General features: G+C 36.9%; 1 protein-coding gene across 1 annotated transcript in view; it reads left to right on the forward strand.

Annotated features, from left to right (window-relative positions):
- Positions 1 to 270: 270 nt before the first annotated feature.
- ESCO1 (establishment of sister chromatid cohesion N-acetyltransferase 1) overlaps positions 271 to 21,674 on the forward strand; it is a 33,889-nt gene continuing 12,485 nt past the window's right edge. The window contains exons 1-8 of the mRNA XM_074146319.1: positions 271 to 351; positions 2,974 to 3,077; positions 3,268 to 3,466; positions 4,046 to 5,417; positions 6,047 to 6,158; positions 7,416 to 7,479; positions 9,574 to 9,688; positions 18,934 to 19,065. Coding sequence (XP_074002420.1) covers positions 3,270 to 3,466; positions 4,046 to 5,417; positions 6,047 to 6,158; positions 7,416 to 7,479; positions 9,574 to 9,688; positions 18,934 to 19,065 — 1,992 coding nt within the window. The 5' untranslated portion in view covers positions 271 to 351; positions 2,974 to 3,077; positions 3,268 to 3,269. The remainder of the gene's footprint in view (positions 352 to 2,973; positions 3,078 to 3,267; positions 3,467 to 4,045; positions 5,418 to 6,046; positions 6,159 to 7,415; positions 7,480 to 9,573; positions 9,689 to 18,933; positions 19,066 to 21,674) is intronic.

Consider the following 21,674-nt stretch of genomic DNA (forward strand, 5'->3'; position numbering starts at 1 on the left):
ACGACGACGAGGCGACGACAAGACGACGACGAGGCGACGCCGGGATGCCAGCAGCTGTCCACACGCCAACGACACCGAACATATACCGCCGGCGGGCGGGGCGGGGCGGGGTTGCCCCGGTGCCCGGATGTGGGCGGGTTCGGGGCCCTCGATGCCTCTTCGCCGGGGGACAGGAAGGCCCCGCCCCCTTGCCGCCGCAGCCTGCGCGCGCCTCCGCTCCGCCCCCTTTTCCCCCTCCTTCCCCCCTCCCCTTCCCCCCCCACCCCCCCCGCGCAGCTGGCGAGCCGGGCAGGAGGAGGAGGAGGAGGAGGGCAGCTCGCGCTGCCGGCACGTAGCTGACACTCGCGCGAGGTAAGCTGCCGCCTCAGGCCGGAGGGGGCAGTGGGGGGGAGAGGAAGTTTGTGTCCGTCCCCGTGTGCGTCCCCCTCCGTGTGCCAGCGGCTCCTTCAGCCCTTCGCCCACCCCACCCCTCCGCACCGGTCGCGGTGCCTGTCTGCCCCCGCCGCCGGGGCCGAAAGGCCGACGTCTCCCTCCTCGGGCCTTGCCCGCCCCGGCCGCCGCCCGTGCGCGGGCCTGCCGGCGGCCGCCGCCGCCTCGGTGATGGTGGTGAGTGGGCGATACTCCGTCGGGGCCGACGCCTCGCGAGTGGGAGCTGGGGGTGTGTTATCTGTGGCCCCCGCCTGACGCTGGCCTGGGCCCGAGGACGGCTGGGCCGTGTTTAGGGGCTCCCGGCCAGGCCCCGCTCCAGGAGGGCTGTCACGGTGGGGCGCTGAGGCGGATGACACTGGGCCACGCTCGGAGGCCCTTCCCTTTTCGTCCTTCCTCTTGAGTTCCGTCGTGGGTTCTCTGCCGGCAGTTGAGGCACGGGGGTTGCAGGGTTCTGTCGTGATAGTCTCTCCGTGTGTGAGACCCCAGCGCCTTGTCAAGCAGGTGGGCCCCTGGTCTCAGGAGAGACCAAGGACTTGCCCCTGCTTTAAGGAATTGAGGGTGTGGGAGTTACGTGCTTCTCTTTTTACTCAACTTATTGCACTAAAACCTTTGGTTGTTGTGTAGTTTGTTCCTGCACTTCTGTGTCTTCCCTTATTTCCGTAATCTGGCTTTTACTAAAGGGGACTTTTTCAGGGCAGAAACTGCCAGTTCTTGAACAGCTGGAAAAGTCCTTATTCTGCTGTGTGAAGTGTTAGTAGGAAAGAAATGACTATTAAAGAGCTAGTCCTCTTTGTAGGAGGAGAGTGTATTTGTCAGTATTCTGAGAAGAAATACCAGTGAGGGAAGGATTATATTTTTTGTTTTGTACTTGAAAGTCTTTCTTGAGTATGCCATGCTGAGAGTGACAGTGATGTCTGTATACGTCTGGAAAAAAACCCAAGAAGGTCTAGGTGTGTTCAGTGTGTGTCGTGATGCTCTCAAATTGTGCGAGTTAATGGTGTACTCTAAAGTAAGAGAATATATGACTGAAGACTCAGCAATTAGAGCTGTTATTTTCAGTGTGAGTGGCTATACTGTGGCTCTGACAGATAATCTTTGACTAGTGGAAACCCGTAGGCTTGCGAAGTGCCATGGAGCTTACAAGCCATTAGAAGTAAGGCATGCAAATTCTGTTACCTGCTCCTCAGAGAGAGACATGGAAATAGCACTATGAAAAGTGCTATTAGAGATTTCTTCCCTGGATATGTTCTGGATATAATTCTATCTCAAATATGAGTTGCTGGTCCTGCAGCTTCTTTAAAGGAGAAAGTCAGAAGACAGCATTAGTGTCTGGAATTTGAGCATTATCAGTCCCGTGTGGTTAGAAGTGTCTTCATAAAAGAGTAGGTAAATGAAAATGGGTTTAAAGACAATTTAAAGTCTGAAAGGAAAAGTACAGCTCTTTACTTTTTCCTTTTGGATAATTAATTATTAAAAGGAGCTTGATATAAGCATCTTTCAAATTGTTAGAGAAAGATATGCACTTGTCAATACTGGAAGGCTTACTGTAGTTGAAATGAAAGTATCTGGTCTGTGTTACACAACTGGTTGCTTAAAGTTCCTGTTTGACCTTAAAATCTGTCAAATTTAACATCAGATTAGTTAAGGTTTGAAAAGTAATATAATTTTGTTCAGAAATACTTCTTTGTCAGTCTGTCAATGGCCAAAAGTAATAGATAAAAACCTTGACCTAAAAAGGTGATATGGAAGTTCTGGGCACTGAGTCTTCCAGTAAATTTAATTTTAAAAATATATTAGTGAAACTTGGCTGAACAACTACTGCTTATGCCATGATGCAAAAACAGTGTCTCTGAATAAGATAACTTTAAAGTTTCAGAAGCCACAAATAATTGTGAAAGGTATGATCAACAGAATCTGTGAAGACCCTTTTCTGAGGATCTCTGCAAGTTTTCAGACTCTTGTGCACATTAACTTCTGCATCATTAACATCATTTTGGTTCTCTTGAAGACATCATCTTTAACTGCCCAAGGCAAACGTCTCAAATAATGGTGCTTTCTAGGCTTTCTGTCTCTGATTTCTAGCTTAAGTCATATGAGAAGGTATAATTACAGGCAGTTGCTGATGTCTATGAAGTTCTGTAGTAGCAGCCACAAAACTTGGTAGAGTCTAATGGATTTATTCACTGTTACTGTGAGGGACAGGATTGACAGCAGGTCCACTTTTTTTGTGGACTGTGAAAGAGAGCAGCGTACTATTTTCTGGAAAAATGCGAAAGGCTGAGAAACTTCCTTTCAAATGGTACTCTATCTGCCACCTTTTGGAAGGTAAAAGGGTAATGCTTAAGACAGCAAAATGCCAAAAATGATTGGATGTGGAAATGAAATTTGTAGGTTTTTTTTTTTTTTAATTATCAAAGATTATCAAAGAAACTTTAAAGCTAAGGACTGTTTGAAGAGATGGAGGAGGGTGGGAATGCCAGATTCAGAGTCTGACAAGGAAGTTAATGAAGCGCTTACTGCATGAACATTTTTTATTTTTTATAGGTGGAATGAAACATCCTGTTCGTAAGCATATGCATAAGGAATGCTCTTGGCACATCTTGATAAGTTGCTTTGGCCTAAACATCGATTGCCTCTTGTAAAAACCTGTAAGTAAAATAAACATAATTTGATTTGAGGTTACTTTGATGATTTGCTTTCTGATCTGCCTCTTAAGAGGAAAAGGGAGTATCAGTTACCTTATTTTGTAAAATGGGCAAATCCTTGCTTATACTAACTGACATGGTAACAACAGTTGACAGAAGCTCTAAAAGCTGAATCAATTATTGTGTTTTACAGAAATGGCAGCTCAGAAGAGGAAGTCTATGCTAGTGGAACCTTCTGCTAAACGTCCAAAGCTGGACAAGAACAGCAAACCGTCATCAGCGAAGAAGGAAAAAGAGGTGTCAGATACAAAACATGTCTCAAATAAATCAAAGCATAATCAGTGTGCGGTACAGGAGAAAACTGTGCTCAAAACCTCTGTCAAATCAAACAGGTCAGTGATAAAAAAACAAGTAATTGTTCTAGGTTATCTTCCTAAGCTAAATTAGTGCAGAAACAATCTAAACAGAATAATTTGAATTAAAGATACAGCTACATGTTTAAATAGTACTAGTGGGAAGATCAGCCTTAAGTCATTAAGTATATATCTGCTACATGATCTTACTCTGGCATTACGGTAGTTCTCGAAATCCAGAAAGACTTCCTCCGAAAAAGATTCTGAAGCAAAAAATAATCTAATACTGCATAAGCTAATACTTCATTTGAAAGCCACAAATGTCCACAATTAAAAACTTCTAGAGATGTTAAAAAGCATTCATCTGGGGTTCATAGTTCAGTCTTGTCATGCATAAAAATAATTAAGTACTACACTTAAGAGTAACCAGGTGGAAGTAAAGTCTTTTTAGAATGACTCTAGAGAAAATTCTTCCAAAAGTATCAAGGGTGTAAGATCTACTGTTTTAAAAAGAAAAGAGAAAAAAAAGTTAGAAGCAGAGGCTAGTAGGAATGAGAAGAGTCTTACGACAAATTATGCTTTCTGGATGCTGAAAAAATAATTATTTGAATCTTTCAGTGACAACACCAATGACCCTGAACTAGGAATGCGCATGACTACAAGATCATCAGCATTCAACTCAAATAATAAAACAGTACCTGAAAAAAAGGTCCAACAGCAGCCTAAGTCTACAAAAAATAAGGAGGTATGCCAGAAAAAATGTGTGCAAGAAATTCCTAAGTCAAAATGTGCAACCGCGCCAAATGAGCCAGTAATGAGGAGATCACAGAGGCTGCAGCAGTTAACACAGGTACATGTACCAGCAAGATCCCTGCGCAACAGAGAAGTTAAAGAAGCAAAAGCTTCAGAAGTTAAACAAAATAGCCAAGCAAAAAGACCTGCTCAGAGTGTTGCAGCAAAAGTACTTAAATCTGGTGGAGAAAAAACGGAACAGAAAAACACAAAAATAAAGCCAAACAATACAAATGAGGATAAAGAAATACATGTAGAAGTGACCAGCTCTCTGAAAGAGAAAAAATGTAAAGCAGATAATAAAAATGGTAATTCCAGCAGCTTGCAACACACCCTCCAAGGGTCATCATTATGTCCTGATAAGAGTTTTCAGGAAGTTAAGAAAGACCAAACGGGCCCTGTGTCTCCTATACCTAAGAACACAAAGAAAGCAGAAACAGATTCTCTCAAGCCAAATTCTAAGACGGTAAATAAGGAAAAGCAACAAATGCATCAGAATGTAAAAAACAGTACAAAACCAAAAAAGATTTCACAGCCTTCTGTAAGTGAAACAAATGTGGCTGAGCAACCAGAGAATGATGCAAAATCCAAAAGGGTAAGCATCCTTGAACTTTGTGAAGAAATCGCAGGTGAGATTGAGTCAGATACAGTAGAGGTAAAAAAGGATTCCCCTAATGCTGAGGATGGCAAAACAGAAGAAAAGCATGCCGACGTACAGCTTCAACAAAGTGAAACGCTTACTCAGAAAGAACCTACTCAAAGTACTCAATGCAAACGTTTTTTCCCTAGCAAAAAAGCAATGCCTGTCAAATGCACTCTGAATGGTAGAAATAATTCCTCAAACAAAAACTCTAAATGGACCAAAATTAAATTACTGAAAGCTAGTAACATAAAGCAAAGTAACTTAAATTCTGCAAATGCCCCCAAGCTTTCTTTGTTAAAAGATTATGCTGAAGTTTCAGAGGCAAGTCAAATATCTACAGAAGCAGAGCTTTCAAAGGCACAAGGCAAGCTGTCAATAACAGGACTCTCTGAGAATGAAAGTGCAGCTTGTGTGCAGGAGAAATCAGATCCTTCATCTGAAAGAGCTGGAGCTAAAGAAGTGACATTAGAAATGAAACAGCCCACAAAGAGAGGTGCAGAAAATGGTTTGTTGCGTAATTTGACAAAACATTTATGTGAGCCAAGACCAGATGAGGTAAGTCATTTTAATTACAGTGTATGGTGGGAGGGTGTTCTAAATCTGTTCTGTTTTTTGAGAGTGTCATGCTGAGAAAGTTTGTTGTAACAATGACTTTATTTTACAGTAACTTAAAATTTTCAAATGTATTAAAGATCCTTTACTGGTGTGTTGTCATAGATGGGATGATAGTAAGCTGGAAAATGAATCTGTTACACCCTCCTAAGTTCTGTAGTTAACTAAATGTTGATCAATAAGTTTCCTGCTCGAGCAGGAGACTGGACGCTTTTTGATGACTTAAGCTTGCATAGCTGTTCTGTTCTTAAAAGAAATGAGAGGGGAAAAGTGTGTTCTCTATCTGAATGGATTTCTATTAAAATTTAAGATCTTAAGGACAAAATACTTGTATAGGAAGTATTTTACAAGCTTGTACATAGAAGAAGACTGTTTTTTTGCAAAATTAATACCATGAGCTTCAATATGGACCAGCTAGTCAGTTGTATTTTGTTTGCTTAAAATAATGTAGGAATCAGAAAACTGGTGCTGCATTCAAGATGTTAAAAGTTAGTGAACTCAGTTTTTTTTGTTAATAGGTTAGAGGCATTAAATAATTTGGGTTTTTGTTTAACGTCTTCTGTTTTGTTTAGAACTTTCGATTACATTTGGAATCAAGTCCAGAAGGTTCTCCAGTAAAGTGTGTTACAGCTCCTAAACCACCAAAACAATTGAAAAAAGAGCCTGGAGAAAGTGAACCTCAAGGTACTATCTGCTGCTAATTTTTCCTTTTCTTCTGACTAGTTATACGGGAAGCCTAAGTCTTCCTTTCAGAGGAGTGCTTCACAGAATAAGATACAGATGGCTCAAAACTAAACTTCTGGGTTTGGAACTGTTCACCAGGGTTTTCATATTTCTTTGTGTGTCACGCATGGCCACTTCGTAGCAGCAAATGTCCTTTTATCTCTGGGCTGTGTAGTGGGAGAGAGAGATGTCTGTTTTTCTACCCAGCTCTGCTTTTAGTGCATCTTTATGTGTGAATATTTTAATGCTTAAATATTCTCCATTTGAGTAAAAGTGAAGTGACAACTTTAAAAAAACCTCACCAAAAAACTAGAAAAAACCTCAACCAAATCCTTTCCTTTTCCATGTAATAAAGTAGTAGAACTTCCAGATTGCAATTGGGTTCTTCTCTTGGATCAGTTTCTGTTGAGGATTCTCTATTGGTCACTGATTCCTTTGAATAAGTATCTGCATTTCTTTTTCCTAATTTTTTTTTACTTGATCTTGACCAAATTATTAATTGAGTAATCACTCTCCTGTTTTTATTACCCAGTCTTTATCAGCCTGTGAATGCAGTTCGTTAAACCTTATGATGAGTGTGATGTGAATATTTTGACCCAAGTACATTTGACTAAAAAATAGTTTTGAAGGATCACTAATATAGCTCTTCATTAACTTCCCTCTTAATATTTCCTTGTTTTGCATTTGGGTTTTTGGTTTTGTTTTGAGGGTTTTTTGTTTGTTTGTTTGGTTTTTATTTGTTTTTTTTTTTTAATCTGAACCTGATTTTAAGTGCACTGTTAAGAGAATGTAAAAAGTTTTTTTTTCTTTCTCTTGCTGTTCTTGATTGTTTCTTTTCCTTAAGTGTTATAAAACACACCTTGGATGGGGGCATGCTATACATTTATGATTCTAATACTATTCATAGAGCTATTTATATGGGTGTTGGTATAAACAGATTTAAACTCCTATGTGGTTTCACTACTGGCCTTGTTTAGTTGCTGCAAACTGCTCTGTAGAACTGCTGTGGAAAAGCTGAAGAAAATTGCATATTTTTAAAAGTATATATGTAGAAATATCTGAACACCGCCTCAAGGTTGTATTTTTTTTTTATTGGCCATGAACAAATTGTAACATTGTCTTGAATATGTTTTTGCAAATCACTGTTTGTGTAGCTCAAATTTCCTTTGCAACTGAAAACTTTATAATGAGTTATAATCTTTCTTTGATTAATTGTAGGTTTGTCTCCCAAGCAGTTGACGCAAACTTCATTTACAAATCAAACTTCTGAAACTGAGAACAGGTATAGTAATTCATACATTATGAAATTAAAGTAACCTTCCATAGAATTTTGAGAGGTTTTATTGTAAGACTAACTGTTCTATCATGTCCCAGCCTCAACTTTCAGTTTCAGATAAGTGACTTGTCCTTAATGAAAATAGACTTTCATCTTACCCGGTTACTAAGGGGTGTTCTTATTTTGTTAAGAAAACTATTAAGCAAGATACTTGTAACTGCACATTTATTTTAAAAAGTAGAGTTTAACAGAGTTGGAAAAACATTTCTAGTGGTCTCTTCTTCAAATCGGATGATAACCAGAGGGTATGGGAAGGGTTTACCACATGGTTTTCACTTACTGAATTATTTTTTGAGGAAGAGAAGATTTAATTTGGGATTGTTTTGTGATTGCTGTGAAATGAGGGTGTCAGCTGCCATATAAAAAAATGATTCTTGTTCTTACTACTAACAGTCCAAATTTATGTTTTATCCTTGATGGTGTTGACTGTTGCAGTTTTTGAACAATCCTGATATAGTCTCTGCTTTTAGCCAGTTACAAGCTAAATACAGTAAATTTTTTTTTGTACCTGATACCTTAAACAGCAATGTAGTTGGCACAGTGGTTAGTACATTCATACTGTTTTCTATATTCATAATGGAGACAAGAAGAAGTGATGCAGTACACTTTCAGTACATCTTAGTCCAGATTAACAATTCTGACTAACCAGCCCTTTTGTACATGTTGAAAAACTCTACTACTATGGAATTCCACAGATGATGGGTGGTAAGGTAGATGTGAAACTATCTAAATTTAATATGTTTAGATTTTTCAGTAAATATTACAATAACTTTGATTTTTCATATATTTTATTCTCAACTGCCAAACAGCTTTATAGTATCTACTCGAATTCATTAACTTTATTAGCTGAACAAAGCAATATTGCTTTACTATTATTTGGGTATATATTTTTCTTGGGAGAGCTTTCTTACCCCGCTTTCCGTATGCTATCCAAGATTTACACCATCATTGTTTCTGTGATACTCTTGCCAGAACATAGAGGAATGTCCATATCTACAGTGTTGGTCTGTTTAGGGCTTTGTAAGAAGAAGTTGCAGTGGGAAAAGGCAGACCCTGAAGTACGTACCTAATGCAAATTTCAGGGCACATGACAGGAATAAAAAAATAAGCTCTGATTTAGCACAAAAAATGCTGTTTTAAAAATGTCTGGCAAGAGTTTTTATTTTAGAAAAAGCTCACTGAATTAACCTGCTACATGTACTACAGCAGCTGCTACAATTAAGTGTTTGGCCCTATATCCTTAGTTTGCTGAGAAACAGAAAATATATAAATACCTAGTTGAAATACGAGTATTTTTTTGCACGTTTTGCCTTGGTGATCTCCACAAGTTTTATCCAAACCTGGAATTAATGTTATTTTTCCCCTGAATATAGTAGCAAGTTCATAGAATAACTTTGGTTTTGAAGTATTATAGTACTTTCCAGTGTTTCTTTCAGTCGTGACAAGGGGAGACATAAACTGAGTGAGAGAGATTCTGGTGAGACCCATCCATTTATTCCTCAGGTCCTCTTCTCCCTCCTTTCACTGCCAGCCATTAGAAGAGAATATGTTTGAATTGAATTTGAGAGATTCAGGGCATCTGTTTTATATTGCCAACTTGTATTTGTGTTTATATCTATATGGTCTGCCTTAGCAGCCTGATGTATGATACCTAAAACTAGAAACCTAAACCTTACATAGGAAATACATAGCACTGGGCCCCATCAGTCATGCTCTGAAAATACCTTAGTTAAATGCTTGTGTTAATGATTGTGACTAACCTACCCCAGTTGATTATAAATTTAATATTTTAATTGTTTTTATTAAAAAAAATTCTTGCAGTTATGCTAGTCACAAACTCTAGTTTTTGGTTAATCCATCTATTGCCTTATTTTTTCTGTTTGAATTACAAATTAAAACATATAGGACTGCGTTTTCAGTAATTAACTTGGATTTGCATCTCGTTAAAGTTCAGTTATACTAATCACAATGGCTTTAAGTATTTAGGATGACATGTATAAGCAGTCCCTTTTTTAACATGAAATATATTTATATTTGAAGGGTTCCATTGTCAAATCCTTCATTAGCATCAAAATGCAGTAACATCCTACCATCTGAGGAACATATTCAGAAGCTAAAAGAAGCAGGAAAAGATGGCGATAAGCAGCTGATCATAGTAAGTAATAGTTTTTTAAGCCTTTTAGTAAGGTTTATAGCTTCTCAAAGAAATTACTTTTGAATTTGCAGTGCTGTGTTTTTATGAACTTGTCTAAAAATCATACTTATACATACTATTATTGCGATTGTAAATGATTTCTGGAAGTAGAACTTGTACTAGATCATCGTTCAGTATTTATAGAAAAAATAGTGGCAGACCGACTTAATATTTAAAGGTGATTTCTGTTAAAATAAGTTTCTGCATTTTTTAATAGAATGGTTGTTCAGTAAAAATACAGTTTTAGGGAGAATGAGCTTGCCTTATGTGCAAAATTTCAGTTTCTTAAAATTTCAGAATTCTAGGGGGAGGTGCATCTGGCAGATTGTGTGCAAAATTAATATCAGCAGATTTATTCTTGCGTCATTCAAATGTCCGTTGTTCTGAGACAAGCTTAAAGCTTTTCCTGTGGATGCACTCATTTTCACCGTGATATTCAAGCAGGAATGCTAGTTTACTTATTTGTTCTTACCCTTTTTTGCTATTGGCTACCAAATGCAGGTATCTATTTTAAAACAATAAAATACAAAATGAGAAGTAGGAGTGTGATGCACAGTCATTTTTCTATCCTGTAGAATCACACAACTTTATAGTGAAATAATTTGAGGTTTCGGTTGTGTTCGGTTTTGTGTTTTTAATAATCCACACATCAGATAATCCTTGAGAAATGAAAGGCTGGAGCTGGGAAGCTACAGAGGGAGAGGAATCTGGGCCATTAGGAAGGAGGACTCTGTAGTAAGCTTCTTACAAAATTACAAAATTTCACATATATAACTTGTAGTCTAGCTAAATTGCAGTTTTTTCATGTAATACATGGATTATACACATAAAAATAGTAACCAAAATAGAACCAGGTGAATTCTGAACACTGTCTTATATCCATACTGAAATATTTTAAAATCAAAGCTTCTGAGAACTATTAATAAACATATCCTAGTTTGCCTAAAGTAATACAAATCTAGGCACTTGAATTCCTAGTCAAAGGGTAAGTGAACCATATCTAACATTTATGAGGTATTTCAGCTGTTGCCTCTTTGAAACTCATTTTACCAACAGTTAAAATGCATGATTAAATATCTTAACTATATTAAAAGGACTATGAGGATATTCCTTTTCATTTCAGTAAAGCTAACTTAATTTTGGCTTGTACAGTAATAGAACTTGACTGAAGAGATGCTAGGATCTTTGACAAGAAATACATAACTTTCTGCTTAGCTGTCGAATAGAGGCTCTGTAGCTCTCCTCTACAGTATTCATACAAAAAAATTTTTTTGCACCATGTCGACTATGCTGGTAGTACTCTTGTGTTCAGCCCAAATTAAGAGAGTGATATTTTTTTTTTTCTCTAGCTATTCAACAGTAAAAGTTTTCAGTTATTTACCTAGCAGAATTATAGAATATAAAGAATGAATCATCAATGAAGAAAAATGGGCAAAATGGGAGAGACCTAGCTTTTTGTTTTCTGTATGTATTTCTGGAAAATGGAAGTGAGCACTGTGTTTAATTTTTAATTGTGAAAGTAACAGCTTAATAATATCTAATGTGTTTCAGCACTTCATACAGATCTATTTCACTTTGATTTCATGAGTTCAGAGTAGGCTTTTTATTGTTTTGAAAGGGCATTTTGGTAGTGCCTGTGGCTCTCTTTACCAAGAGAGCGTTAGGTAAGGTATTGCTCTGTTATTCTTTTACCTGGGGGCAAACTGCTTTTAGCATTGTCAAAACATATAGAGGAACCCAAATATTTGTTAAGCCATTTTGTAAAATACTATCCTTGACATTAGTTACTGTGGAGACGAGACATAGTTATGTCTAGAATAGTTTGTGTTAGTATCTGGAAGGGAAAAATCACTAAATTGACTTCTAAAGTACCAGACTTTGCTCATAGAAACACCCAAAAGATTGGGTATTAAGTACATGTAATAAAATAAGGTGCATTTTGTAATTAATAGTTTTGTTTGCCAAACTTTCAAAGGAGTTTATGTCCTTCTGTAATGATCCTCTGAGAACAGAGGAAAGATTCATTTGGTTTAAAAGCTTTTCAGGTTGAAATTTCTCCTATACAGAGAGAAGTCTTACTGCACACAGCCAAATCACTTGAATTAGCATTTATAGTGCCTGTAAAATATTTTATAGTTAATAGCTGGAAATCATTTTTATTTCAAGGTTCTGGCACATTGTATTAAGAGAAGTAGTTTCATTATTCTTCTTTACCTTGAGCAAAGTTGGGAAGTCACGCTTTTTGTTCTTAGCAAGGAATGTTTAACTTGCACTTTGTTACACTTTTTAAAAAACCAAAATGCCTGAAAGGTGCAATTTTGGGCTCTCTACCGTGAGATCTGATTCTTTTGGAGATCTTTGAAGCCAGCCCATCTTAACGTATGTACAGAATCCTTTTTTTATTCTTGTAATTTAGTGGAAAAATTAGTTGGGCTTAGTTTGACTCACGATACGATATGCTATCTTTGTTTTGCTGGTTTTTTGCTATTGAATTTTCCTAGTCTTTTGAATTTAAGTTCGACATCTGTCCTTTTAATTGCCTTTGTAGTATCTGAGGCTCAGAGTCTGGGATGTTACAATACTATCTGTGTATTCTAACCTTTTCATTTCCTGAACTATGTTTAGAGAGGTGTTATGGTAAAAATAGTCTGGTTTTCACATTATGCTTTATTTTTTTTTATATTTAATCCTTAAAGATGTATTTTACTTTCCTTCTACCATATGATTGCTGTAACAAATAGATTAATTTTCTATTTCTCTTAAATAATATAATCTTTAACAAGCTTTAAGACTGTAACAGAACTGTAGAATAATACAACTTCAGTTTGTAGAAGAAATACTTAGTAGCTGAACTTGCACTGTTCTCTTGGTACACCTCGTAGTTATCTGAGCAGCTTTCAGACATAAAATTATCTCCATTTTGTAGAGGTACAACTAAGACAAAGGATGAGTTGTTTCTGTTTTCTTCAGACTTGCTTGCTGTCACACATCTTAAAAGCAAGTCTCTTCAGAGCATAGATCTTCAGCCGAAAACAGCAAGGAATCTAGTGCTGCAACAAACTTCTTAAACAGTGACAGGAAATGGTGGTGTTTGAAGTGATGTGCAAAGATTTAGATTCAGACTGAGGAGAGTATGATCTGTTGTTCTGGAGGAAAGAAATTAAGATTGAGGCTAAAAAGAAGTTATGTTCAAATCCACTTGGTGGTTAGAGAAGTAGTCTATTCTGAATGTTTGTGAACCGTACCCTCTTCCAGTGCATTTAAATGCTCACTTGGTAGGTTAATGGGTTACATGAAGCTCCATATTGGAAGTCTTATAGAGTAATGCAGTAAAATTGTTCTTTACTTTCCCAGTACTTTTCCCGACTTCAATCTGATGTGCAAATATGAGAACTTGAATATGAAATCATCTGTTCCTTTAACTTCTGAAATAGAAAGAAATAACAAATGTGCAAAGCATATGTTTTCAATTTTCATAAAATGAGATATGCTGTACATCCAAGACAAGGAAAGTCAGTTGTTTGCTTCTCATAAAAATTCTGCTTGCCTGCCAGATCACAGGACAAAATTTTGACCATAAGAATAGGAACTCATAAAAGCATTAATGCTACAAATAAATGTTCTATATAATGACCTATGAAATACAGGGATACTGCTTCCATTTTATGCCACCAGGGAGATAGGTTCTTTTGAAAATTAAGCTAGTCCTTTGAAAAAGATACTCATCAATTTTAGGAAAGGACATGTAAAAAGGATGAACAGCAAACACAAGTCACTGGGCTGATAAAAATATAGTATAGAGTTACAGACTTTCTTGCCTTTCTAGAGATCTGAGTTAATGCCTGGATGCAAGCAAACATGATTAAATGTAGATGATCTTTTATAAGTAGCTGCAAATGCATGGATCAGGATTGCTTGATAGAAGGTGCTTTTGATTCTGAGGTTTGAATTGGTGCTATATATGGAGGTAGTTTGCAGGCTAATTCAATTTACGCGTTTGGATATCATATTTGAATTTTTCTTTGCATATATTTTGGTTAAGCTTGAACCTAGTTTCCTGTTTGATTGAGATAGGTGATATGAGAGAAATATTTTGATTTAAGATGAAAACACAATCCTCAGTTGAAATAATAAGTGTAAAAGTGATTTCTTATGAGCCTGAAGGTGGTTGCATAACGATCATTTCAAGTTGCTGTTTTCTTCCTTAAGCTGGTATAGTCTCGTTGGCAGTTTCTCTCAAGAACTGGAGAATGGCTTTTGGACAATGTTTTGTTGTTCACATTATTTAAGTACTGCCTATTTTCTTTTCTGTAATCCCAGTAAAAATAAGGCAGTGGTTCCTGCGTAAGTGACTGGGGAGGGAGTTTGATAGTTGAGAACAGTCGCTCTTTCTTTCTTCCTGCACAAGTTTTACCCTTTGGGACAGCTCTGCTCTCGGGGGTGCAGCAACGGCCATCCTTTCTTGTTAACACTCCTTCCCATTTCTACTTCACTGCAGCAACCCAGCTTTCTCTAACAAATTCAGGTGGGTTGTGTTTGATGGCCTTTGTCCTGCTTTTATTTCCCAGCATGATGCCGTGCTATGTGATATGGGGTACACTTCTGGTCACTTGGGGTCAGCTGTCCTAGCTGTGTCCCCTCCCAACTTCTTGTGCACCCCAGCCTCCTTGCTAATAGCGTGGTGTGAGAAGCAGGAAAGTCCTTGATGCTGTGCAAGCACTAATCAGCAATAGCTAAAACATCCCTGTGTTATCAACACTGTTTGGGTCACAGGTCTAAAACAGGAAATTAACCTTATCCCAGCCAAAACCAGTACACATTGAAACACTCTCTGTAACATTCTTGAATAATGTTTTTATATGAGTCAAGAAGGGATTAATTGTCCATTGTAGTGTGCAGATTTGTTTGACTTCGTATTTTTTTCATATTGCTTTAGGTAATGACCATCATTTCATGGTATCATTTGATACCATAATGAATGGTATCATTTCATGATGGATAATGACTCTCCATTTTCACTCTTCAAATACGTTAAATAAAATTAGATACATCAGTTATGAAACTTTGAAGTTGATTTATATCCTTTGGATAAAATAGCTTTTCAGAAAGATGGGTACTGGTGATGAGGGTTTTTTTGCTTTTTCTTTTTTTTTTGGTTGGTTGGTTGATTTGTGGTTTTTTTAAATTCCACAGTATTCATTTTGAAGTGAAACTTGTTTCTGAGTTGGGTCATGTCTTCTGGTCCTCCTGGTGAGCAAGGGGATCTACCCATCAGGTTCAGTCATGAATGCATCTTTCGTTGAAACAGCATTCTTTAACCTTTTAATTTTCCATGGAGAGCTCAAAAATCTTTGTGTTGTTTCTTCCTGCTCTTGTATTTTCTTTCCAGCCTGCCTGTTTCTATGGCTGGGTTTTATTCTTTGTTCTGTGAAAAGACTAGAGGAAAAAATAATCTTCCTCTAGCTAACATTAGGTAATCAAGAAGGAGGTGACCTAATCTGTGCCTGAAGAGAGAGAGAAAGGAGAAAAAAAAAAAAAAAAAGAAAAAAAAAAGGGGGCCCCTTTTCATCTCCTACAGAGGCACCAAATGCCTTTTTTGCTTGCAGGGCTCCTTATTCCACATATGGAGGATCAGCAGACATGCACCTTCTCAGAGAAGATATTGGTAAGACTTTTCTTTCTGTCTAACACAGAATTAAGAAAGCGTTCTGGAGATGTAGGCAACATTGTCGCAATGTTCAATTACAGTGAGCCTTGCAACAGTGGATTGCATATATCCTGTGCTTATATTAATGAGGATTGTCTGAGATGTCAGGAATGCTTAATTGCCATCATGCAGAATTTGCTTAGGAAATAAAAGTATCCTTGCTCTTTATTATTACTGCGTAGAAAATAGTTTTAAATAGTAACACATTTTTCTGCCTGCAACCCCACATTTTCTTAAATATTGCTCTGAAAAACATTTCTCTAAGTTCTGAGAGACAAACCTCTTATATCTTTTTCTAGTTGTGACAAGTTGACAGTTTATTCTCCAGCACTCAGCATCTGATGTTTGCTGAGAAGAATGGGGTTTTTTTCCCCAAAATCCCAGTTTTAAGTTTTTATTTATTCTCATATGTGGTGCATAAGGTGTTCTTGGTTGGTTTTTTTTTGGGGGGTGTGTTTCTTGGATTGGTTTTTTTTTTTGTTCCTCCCTCCCTGTTATGAAGGACTGGCAAACTTAAATGCAGTATTACTGTTTGGGAGTACTTTTTCCCTCTTGATGCATGCCCTTTCCACTCAGGTTAAAAATAGTCAGATTCTGTAGATGTTTTGTTAAAGTACAAAAATGCATTCTTCATAATTCCTGACTTTATTTTGCACGTCCTGTTTGTTTTTTTTTTTTTTGTTGTAGTTTGCATTGGATTTACAAAGCTGCTTTTTTTTTTTGGCTGAAGCATTATGTCCTGTGGTGTGGCTTTAAAATGGTACTTCAGTTACATAAAAAGGCTATCTTCTTTACTACCCTCAGGATACTGCAAAGTATTTGCTAAAAAATATAGTCAGCATTTATTTTGGCTACAGAGTTCAAAAGATTGCTTTAGATACTACAGTGTGTTTTTTCTGATATTCACATAACAGGTTTTTAATACTAACCTGTGTGTGTAGCCCATTGATACAACTGAATGCATGTAAAAATAGTAATATCAGTGAAATCCTTAAAAAAACAAAAACCAAACAAAAAATCCCCCCCCAAACCCACCGATACCAGCAACATCCAAGAAAGTCAGACTTTAAAGTACAGTATGGCAGTACTATTCTGGGGGAATTACCTGTTCCTGGAGACTTGCAAAATGACATATGTATTTACAAGGCAAATGGGATGAGCTAAGGAGCCTGCCAACTTTGAGGATATCCTTGCCTCATGTTTTTTGATTACTTTGTATGTAGCTAAGCCTTTTTTTTGGCTTGAGATTTTTAGTAATAAATTAATAGATACTTTAGCTTAAATGCCTTTAGCTTCTTGATCGTATGAACAGAAAATGTTTTTTGAGACTTACTGCAGTACTGATACATGCTAATGATGTAGCTGATTTTCTAATTTACATGCATCAAAGCATGTAAATTCCAAGCATCAAAGTAGACTTCCTCTTCACTTTTCCTACCCTAGATATAGGGGATTATGTGCTCCATCTTCAGGATAGGAATTACTAAGTTCGGTTCACTTGGTTCATCTTAAGATAATTGCCATACGTCATCCTTCCTGCTGAACTGCCTTTTTTCATCTTTCATGTATAAACCCTTGAAATGCAGTGTATTTTGGTGGCCAGATGGGTACTTTGTTTTGAACTATATTGCTGCTTTAAAGGAAGTCTGTGGGTAAAATAAAATGTGTTGGATTTAATTTTTACACCTTTAGAAACCTCATCTTATTCTGACTTTGCAAATCTAACCTCAGGGTTCATCTTTTGCTTTTTCTGAAAGAAAATTAATGTATGCATGTTTCTGCTTCTGTATACAGTAGGAATATATAAATTAACGTAAGGTTAAAGCAATGGCTTCTCAGATTCAGCTTCTTTCTTTTTGCTGAGTTCCATATATGCGCTCTTAAAGAGAAGTTTAACTCTTGAGTTTGCCTGGCCAGTTGTACCTTTAGTCTCGTCTTGGAAAGAAACCGATACCTACATGTTAGATTTCACTAATGACTGCATCAAATGAGTTGCTGTTGTGTGGAGAACTGAGCTGTCATCTAGCTCTTAGACATAGTTAAATATATCTTCGAAGATGGAAGGTGTAGGAGATGATTTGTAAACACTTTTACTGTGCTGCAAAGTGCTTTCTTCTGTAAGGTAGGCTTTTTTACTATGAATATTTTCAGCTCTCAGAAAACACAATTAAGTTCAGGTGATCTGTTTTCTTGCAAATTGTGCACTTTCAATCTGTGCACACTTATCAATTTACTTTTAAAAAACACCCTTAGGTCGTCTTTTGCTTATATAGTATCCTATTTTAGAGTAGAAAATAACTATTTTTGTGATATATGTTGAAATAGATTAAAACTGACATTTATTGCTGCTTATATAAAGTCAATTTCCAAATGTAGTTAAAAAGATAATGTATTTGAGCATTAAGACATACCTTAAAACGTGTTTTTTTTGACTAGAGACTTCAGTCTAACTGGTATTCTTTTGCTCTTTGGAAAAGGTACCCCCTGCACCTGACATTTCGCTATTTATTAGGCACTGCCTTCTTAATCTGAGCATACTTTGAAATTAATAACACTATTTTAATGAATAAACAGCAAAGCAATAGGCACTGAGTAGTGCCCTTAATGTGGTAATGGTTGGTTGTAGAGTAGGAGGGTATAACATAAACGGTCACGAGTAAAAGGTATGAACTTCCATTTGTATTGTAGCTGCTATCCAGTGTCGGAATGAAATGAAATGAAATTAAATGAATGAATGAATGAAATGACAGTTATGAACTGTGTGCAATTAGATAGCATGTCAAACATCATACTTACCTTTTTCCAATTAATAGTTTAGACTTAAGTCCTTAGAGTATATTAAATGAAGCTTTTAATCACTGAGGAGAGGGAGAAAAACCCATAATGCTATTTGATTGCTTTGAAGTGTTTGGTTTTCGTGAAAAACTAAAAGGTAGCGATCAGCTGTTGCAGATGTATTGCTGATCTTAACAAATTTCCGTAACTTTTGTTTTTTATAATATCCTTCCAAACATTCAGGAAAATGACTCGCCTTTGGCCCCCCTCAAAGCAACTCTCAAACAAAAAACAAGGAGCAGCAGAACTGTAGGGAAAAACAAATAATGTTGAGCTAGATCTGGGAGTTTTCTTTGCAGAAGACGATTATTTTTACTGCAAATAGGGTAACAAAGGAATAATTCTGGTTTTTGTATTTCATAAAATAAGTCATTTGTTCAAAAATAATAGAGGTGGAGCTAATTTTAATATTAGGTAGAGTTTGCTCTGTGATTAATGCCTGTTCTTTTTGAGACTGTGTGGGTTTTTGAAAGATGGCATTATAAATTCTGTACTTGCTCTTTCTCCTCTTTCACTCCGTTTTAGCCTCTGTGTTGAGTTTCCAGAAGATAAGTTATAGAAGGCATGTCTGATCAGTTCTGTTAAACTGTATTTACTGTGCTTGCAATTGACAAATACCTTTCTTTTTTTTTTCTTTTTTCTTTTTTTTTTTTTTTTTAAATAGGATGCAGGACAGAAGAGATTTGGTGCTATTTCCTGTAATATTTGTGGAATGCTTTACACTGCGTCAAATCCAGAGGATGAAACACAACATCTGCTATTTCATAACCAGTTCATAAGTGCTGTCAAATATGTGGTAAGAAAACCTTATCTTTTTAAAGACATAAGCATTATCTTTTATTTGCTGTGTACTACTTACAATTCATATTGCATTAAGTTGTGTTTGAATAGCTTAGTATCACAGTAGGCCATAAATAATCTGTTTTGGGAAATAAATGTTTTTAAGAGCCATGGTAGACAGGTTACATGTAATGTATAAAAATATTTAGTAGGATAGTGGTGTTTCATTGTCATTGTATTCTGTTACAATTCCCTAATCTGCAGGGTGTGGGGGAGAGGGGGAGAGGGAGGGGTGTGAGGATGGTGGTAGCAAAACAAAAGAATGTCACTGTTCTGAAAGTGCTAAATACAGGTTTCAGTACAACTGGTGTTTGCAATGGTTGGCTTAATAGTCAGATAAAGAGCTGATTGTACTGCTTTTGTAATCGTGTAATCTTAGATGACTTCTAAATTACTTTTTCTTAATTATGTGTAATTTGAAGAGAGACTGCCTAGGAATCCAACTGATACAACTTCATAGTATATTGAAACCTTACTGAATTTATAGTGTGATTGTAATCTTTAAGCATAAAGTCCAAAGATACCTTCATTATATGTGCCGTATCTCAGTATATTTCTCATATTAAAGCTCAGATTTGAAAAATTTTATACAATTTAAAGTATATTGTAAAATCAGCTACTTCACACTAGCTGGTATTACAAGACTTAGAGGAAATACCTGTTCACATGTCTGAAATCCAGAGTAGAAGCCACAAAGTCTATTTTCTTTATCACACATGTTACCTTCAGTACTCTGCACTCTAGTAGATAAGACCTCCAGGATAACTGAACTGAGGCCACCAATTCATTTCATGTAGGTACCAAATGGCTGTTGGGCTACTCTTCAATCTCAAGCTCAATTTTATCCCGCTGCTTACAAATATAAAGATATATCTTCATAGCTAAAGAGTTTGAAACTATCTGGTAAATTGTTCTGGCATTTGTTCTGTTCTTTGTTAGTTCTTGCGAAATAATCCAGACATTTTGAAAGATCTCTTCTGATACACATTAGCTACGTTGTAGGGTGAGACTGGGCAGAAAGTGTGATGGAACCGCAGTATACTATAATGGCAGCATGTAATACGTTTCCCCATTTTATTCCTGTTTGTCCTTCCTCCCCAACTCCCAAGTACTTTCGTGTCTTGAATGTTACCAAAGATGTAAACATGATTTACAAAAGTTGGTGTTAGTTCTTTTGGATAGAAGCTGGCAAATGAGTTCAATAGTTACTTAAAGCTGCTGTGTTCACCTAGGTAGGAAGCTGCACTGAAGTTTGGATATATTGGAATTTGAAAGAGCTGAAATTTCTCTCTTGTATGTATGTTTGGAGTAACAACATGATTGACATAGAAGTGAAAGAGCAGACTGCCTTAAACCAGTCATAAATAACTATGTATAAAGTTAGGTATTCCTTTAATTTGAGAAAAACTTTCCCTGTTGTTTTCCCAGTTGCTTTTTAAAACTTCACACAATGCGTACTCGAAGAAATTATTTGTATCGTCAGTTCAGTGAGTAAACAGTTCTATCTCTGAAATCTTTTAAGACTCTAGTTGTGTTTTGTGACATCATAGATGGCTATAGAGTGATGATTTAGATAGCTATTCTAGAACATAAACTGCAGAGTAAGAGGTGAAGGAAGGAGCCTTATGAGTCTTTAAATTCCCCTCCCTTTTTTTTTTTCCTCCTTCATAACAATTTGATTGACTCTGTTTTATGCTTGGATAAGTAACTTTTGCCATGCTAAACAGATAAGTCTTTAACACCAGCCATTTGACCCATAGTCAGCGGTTCTTGGTTGATTGTATTGTGGTAATGTCTGTGACAGAAACATCCTCGACTCCTCTTAGAAGATAATTTGAATTTTAGATAAGCCTTCTTGCCAGTGAATTAGTACATCAAGTCTCCACTTGTTATTCTTACTCATCCAGAAATACCAAAAGAATGATTGCTAGAAAGATGCTAGGATGTTTCTAGTGGGGATTGTTGGGAGGATGGCTCGGAGATGTGATATGCTTCGTTTCTAGATATTTATATATAGTTACTGTGTTGAAACTATAACTACTTTCCTTTCCCTGACAGAAAGTGTTAACTGGACATTAGCATCACGGGATTAAAAAGTTGTACTAGAGAAAGTCTTGGTAACTTCTTAGTTAGACTTTCTGGTCCGGTAACATCTGGTCTTGGTGACCTTGGTATGTTATTTTATTAGCTCTCCAGATACTGGAGGTTTTTTTTATGTAGTTAATGTATTTGGCACTACTGTTGATTTGGAGCCCATTCTAAGGTATCTTAGAAGCATTTTTCATTCTCGTCATTCACATTCTTCATGCCATATGATGCAGTCCCAGTCTGACTTGAGAAGACTTTTTGCAGTTTTTCTTCCCTTTTGAGGAAAAACTCGTTACAGTGCCTAGTAGTTCTATTGATGATTCGTTTCTTAGAATCACAAAAAGGCCTGTATACGTTATCGTGCTAGAGCTTCTTGCTGTGAACTGTGGAAACAGACTTTATTGTTAGTGTCTTTCCCACCTGCATGCGGCTGCTTTCTGGGTTTTTTGAAGGTAGAGTAGCCAGAATATAGTTTGC

This window comes from Numenius arquata, chromosome 4 (assembly GCF_964106895.1).
Source record: "Numenius arquata chromosome 4, bNumArq3.hap1.1, whole genome shotgun sequence".
In the NCBI taxonomy this organism is placed as follows: Eukaryota; Metazoa; Chordata; class Aves; order Charadriiformes; family Scolopacidae; genus Numenius; species Numenius arquata.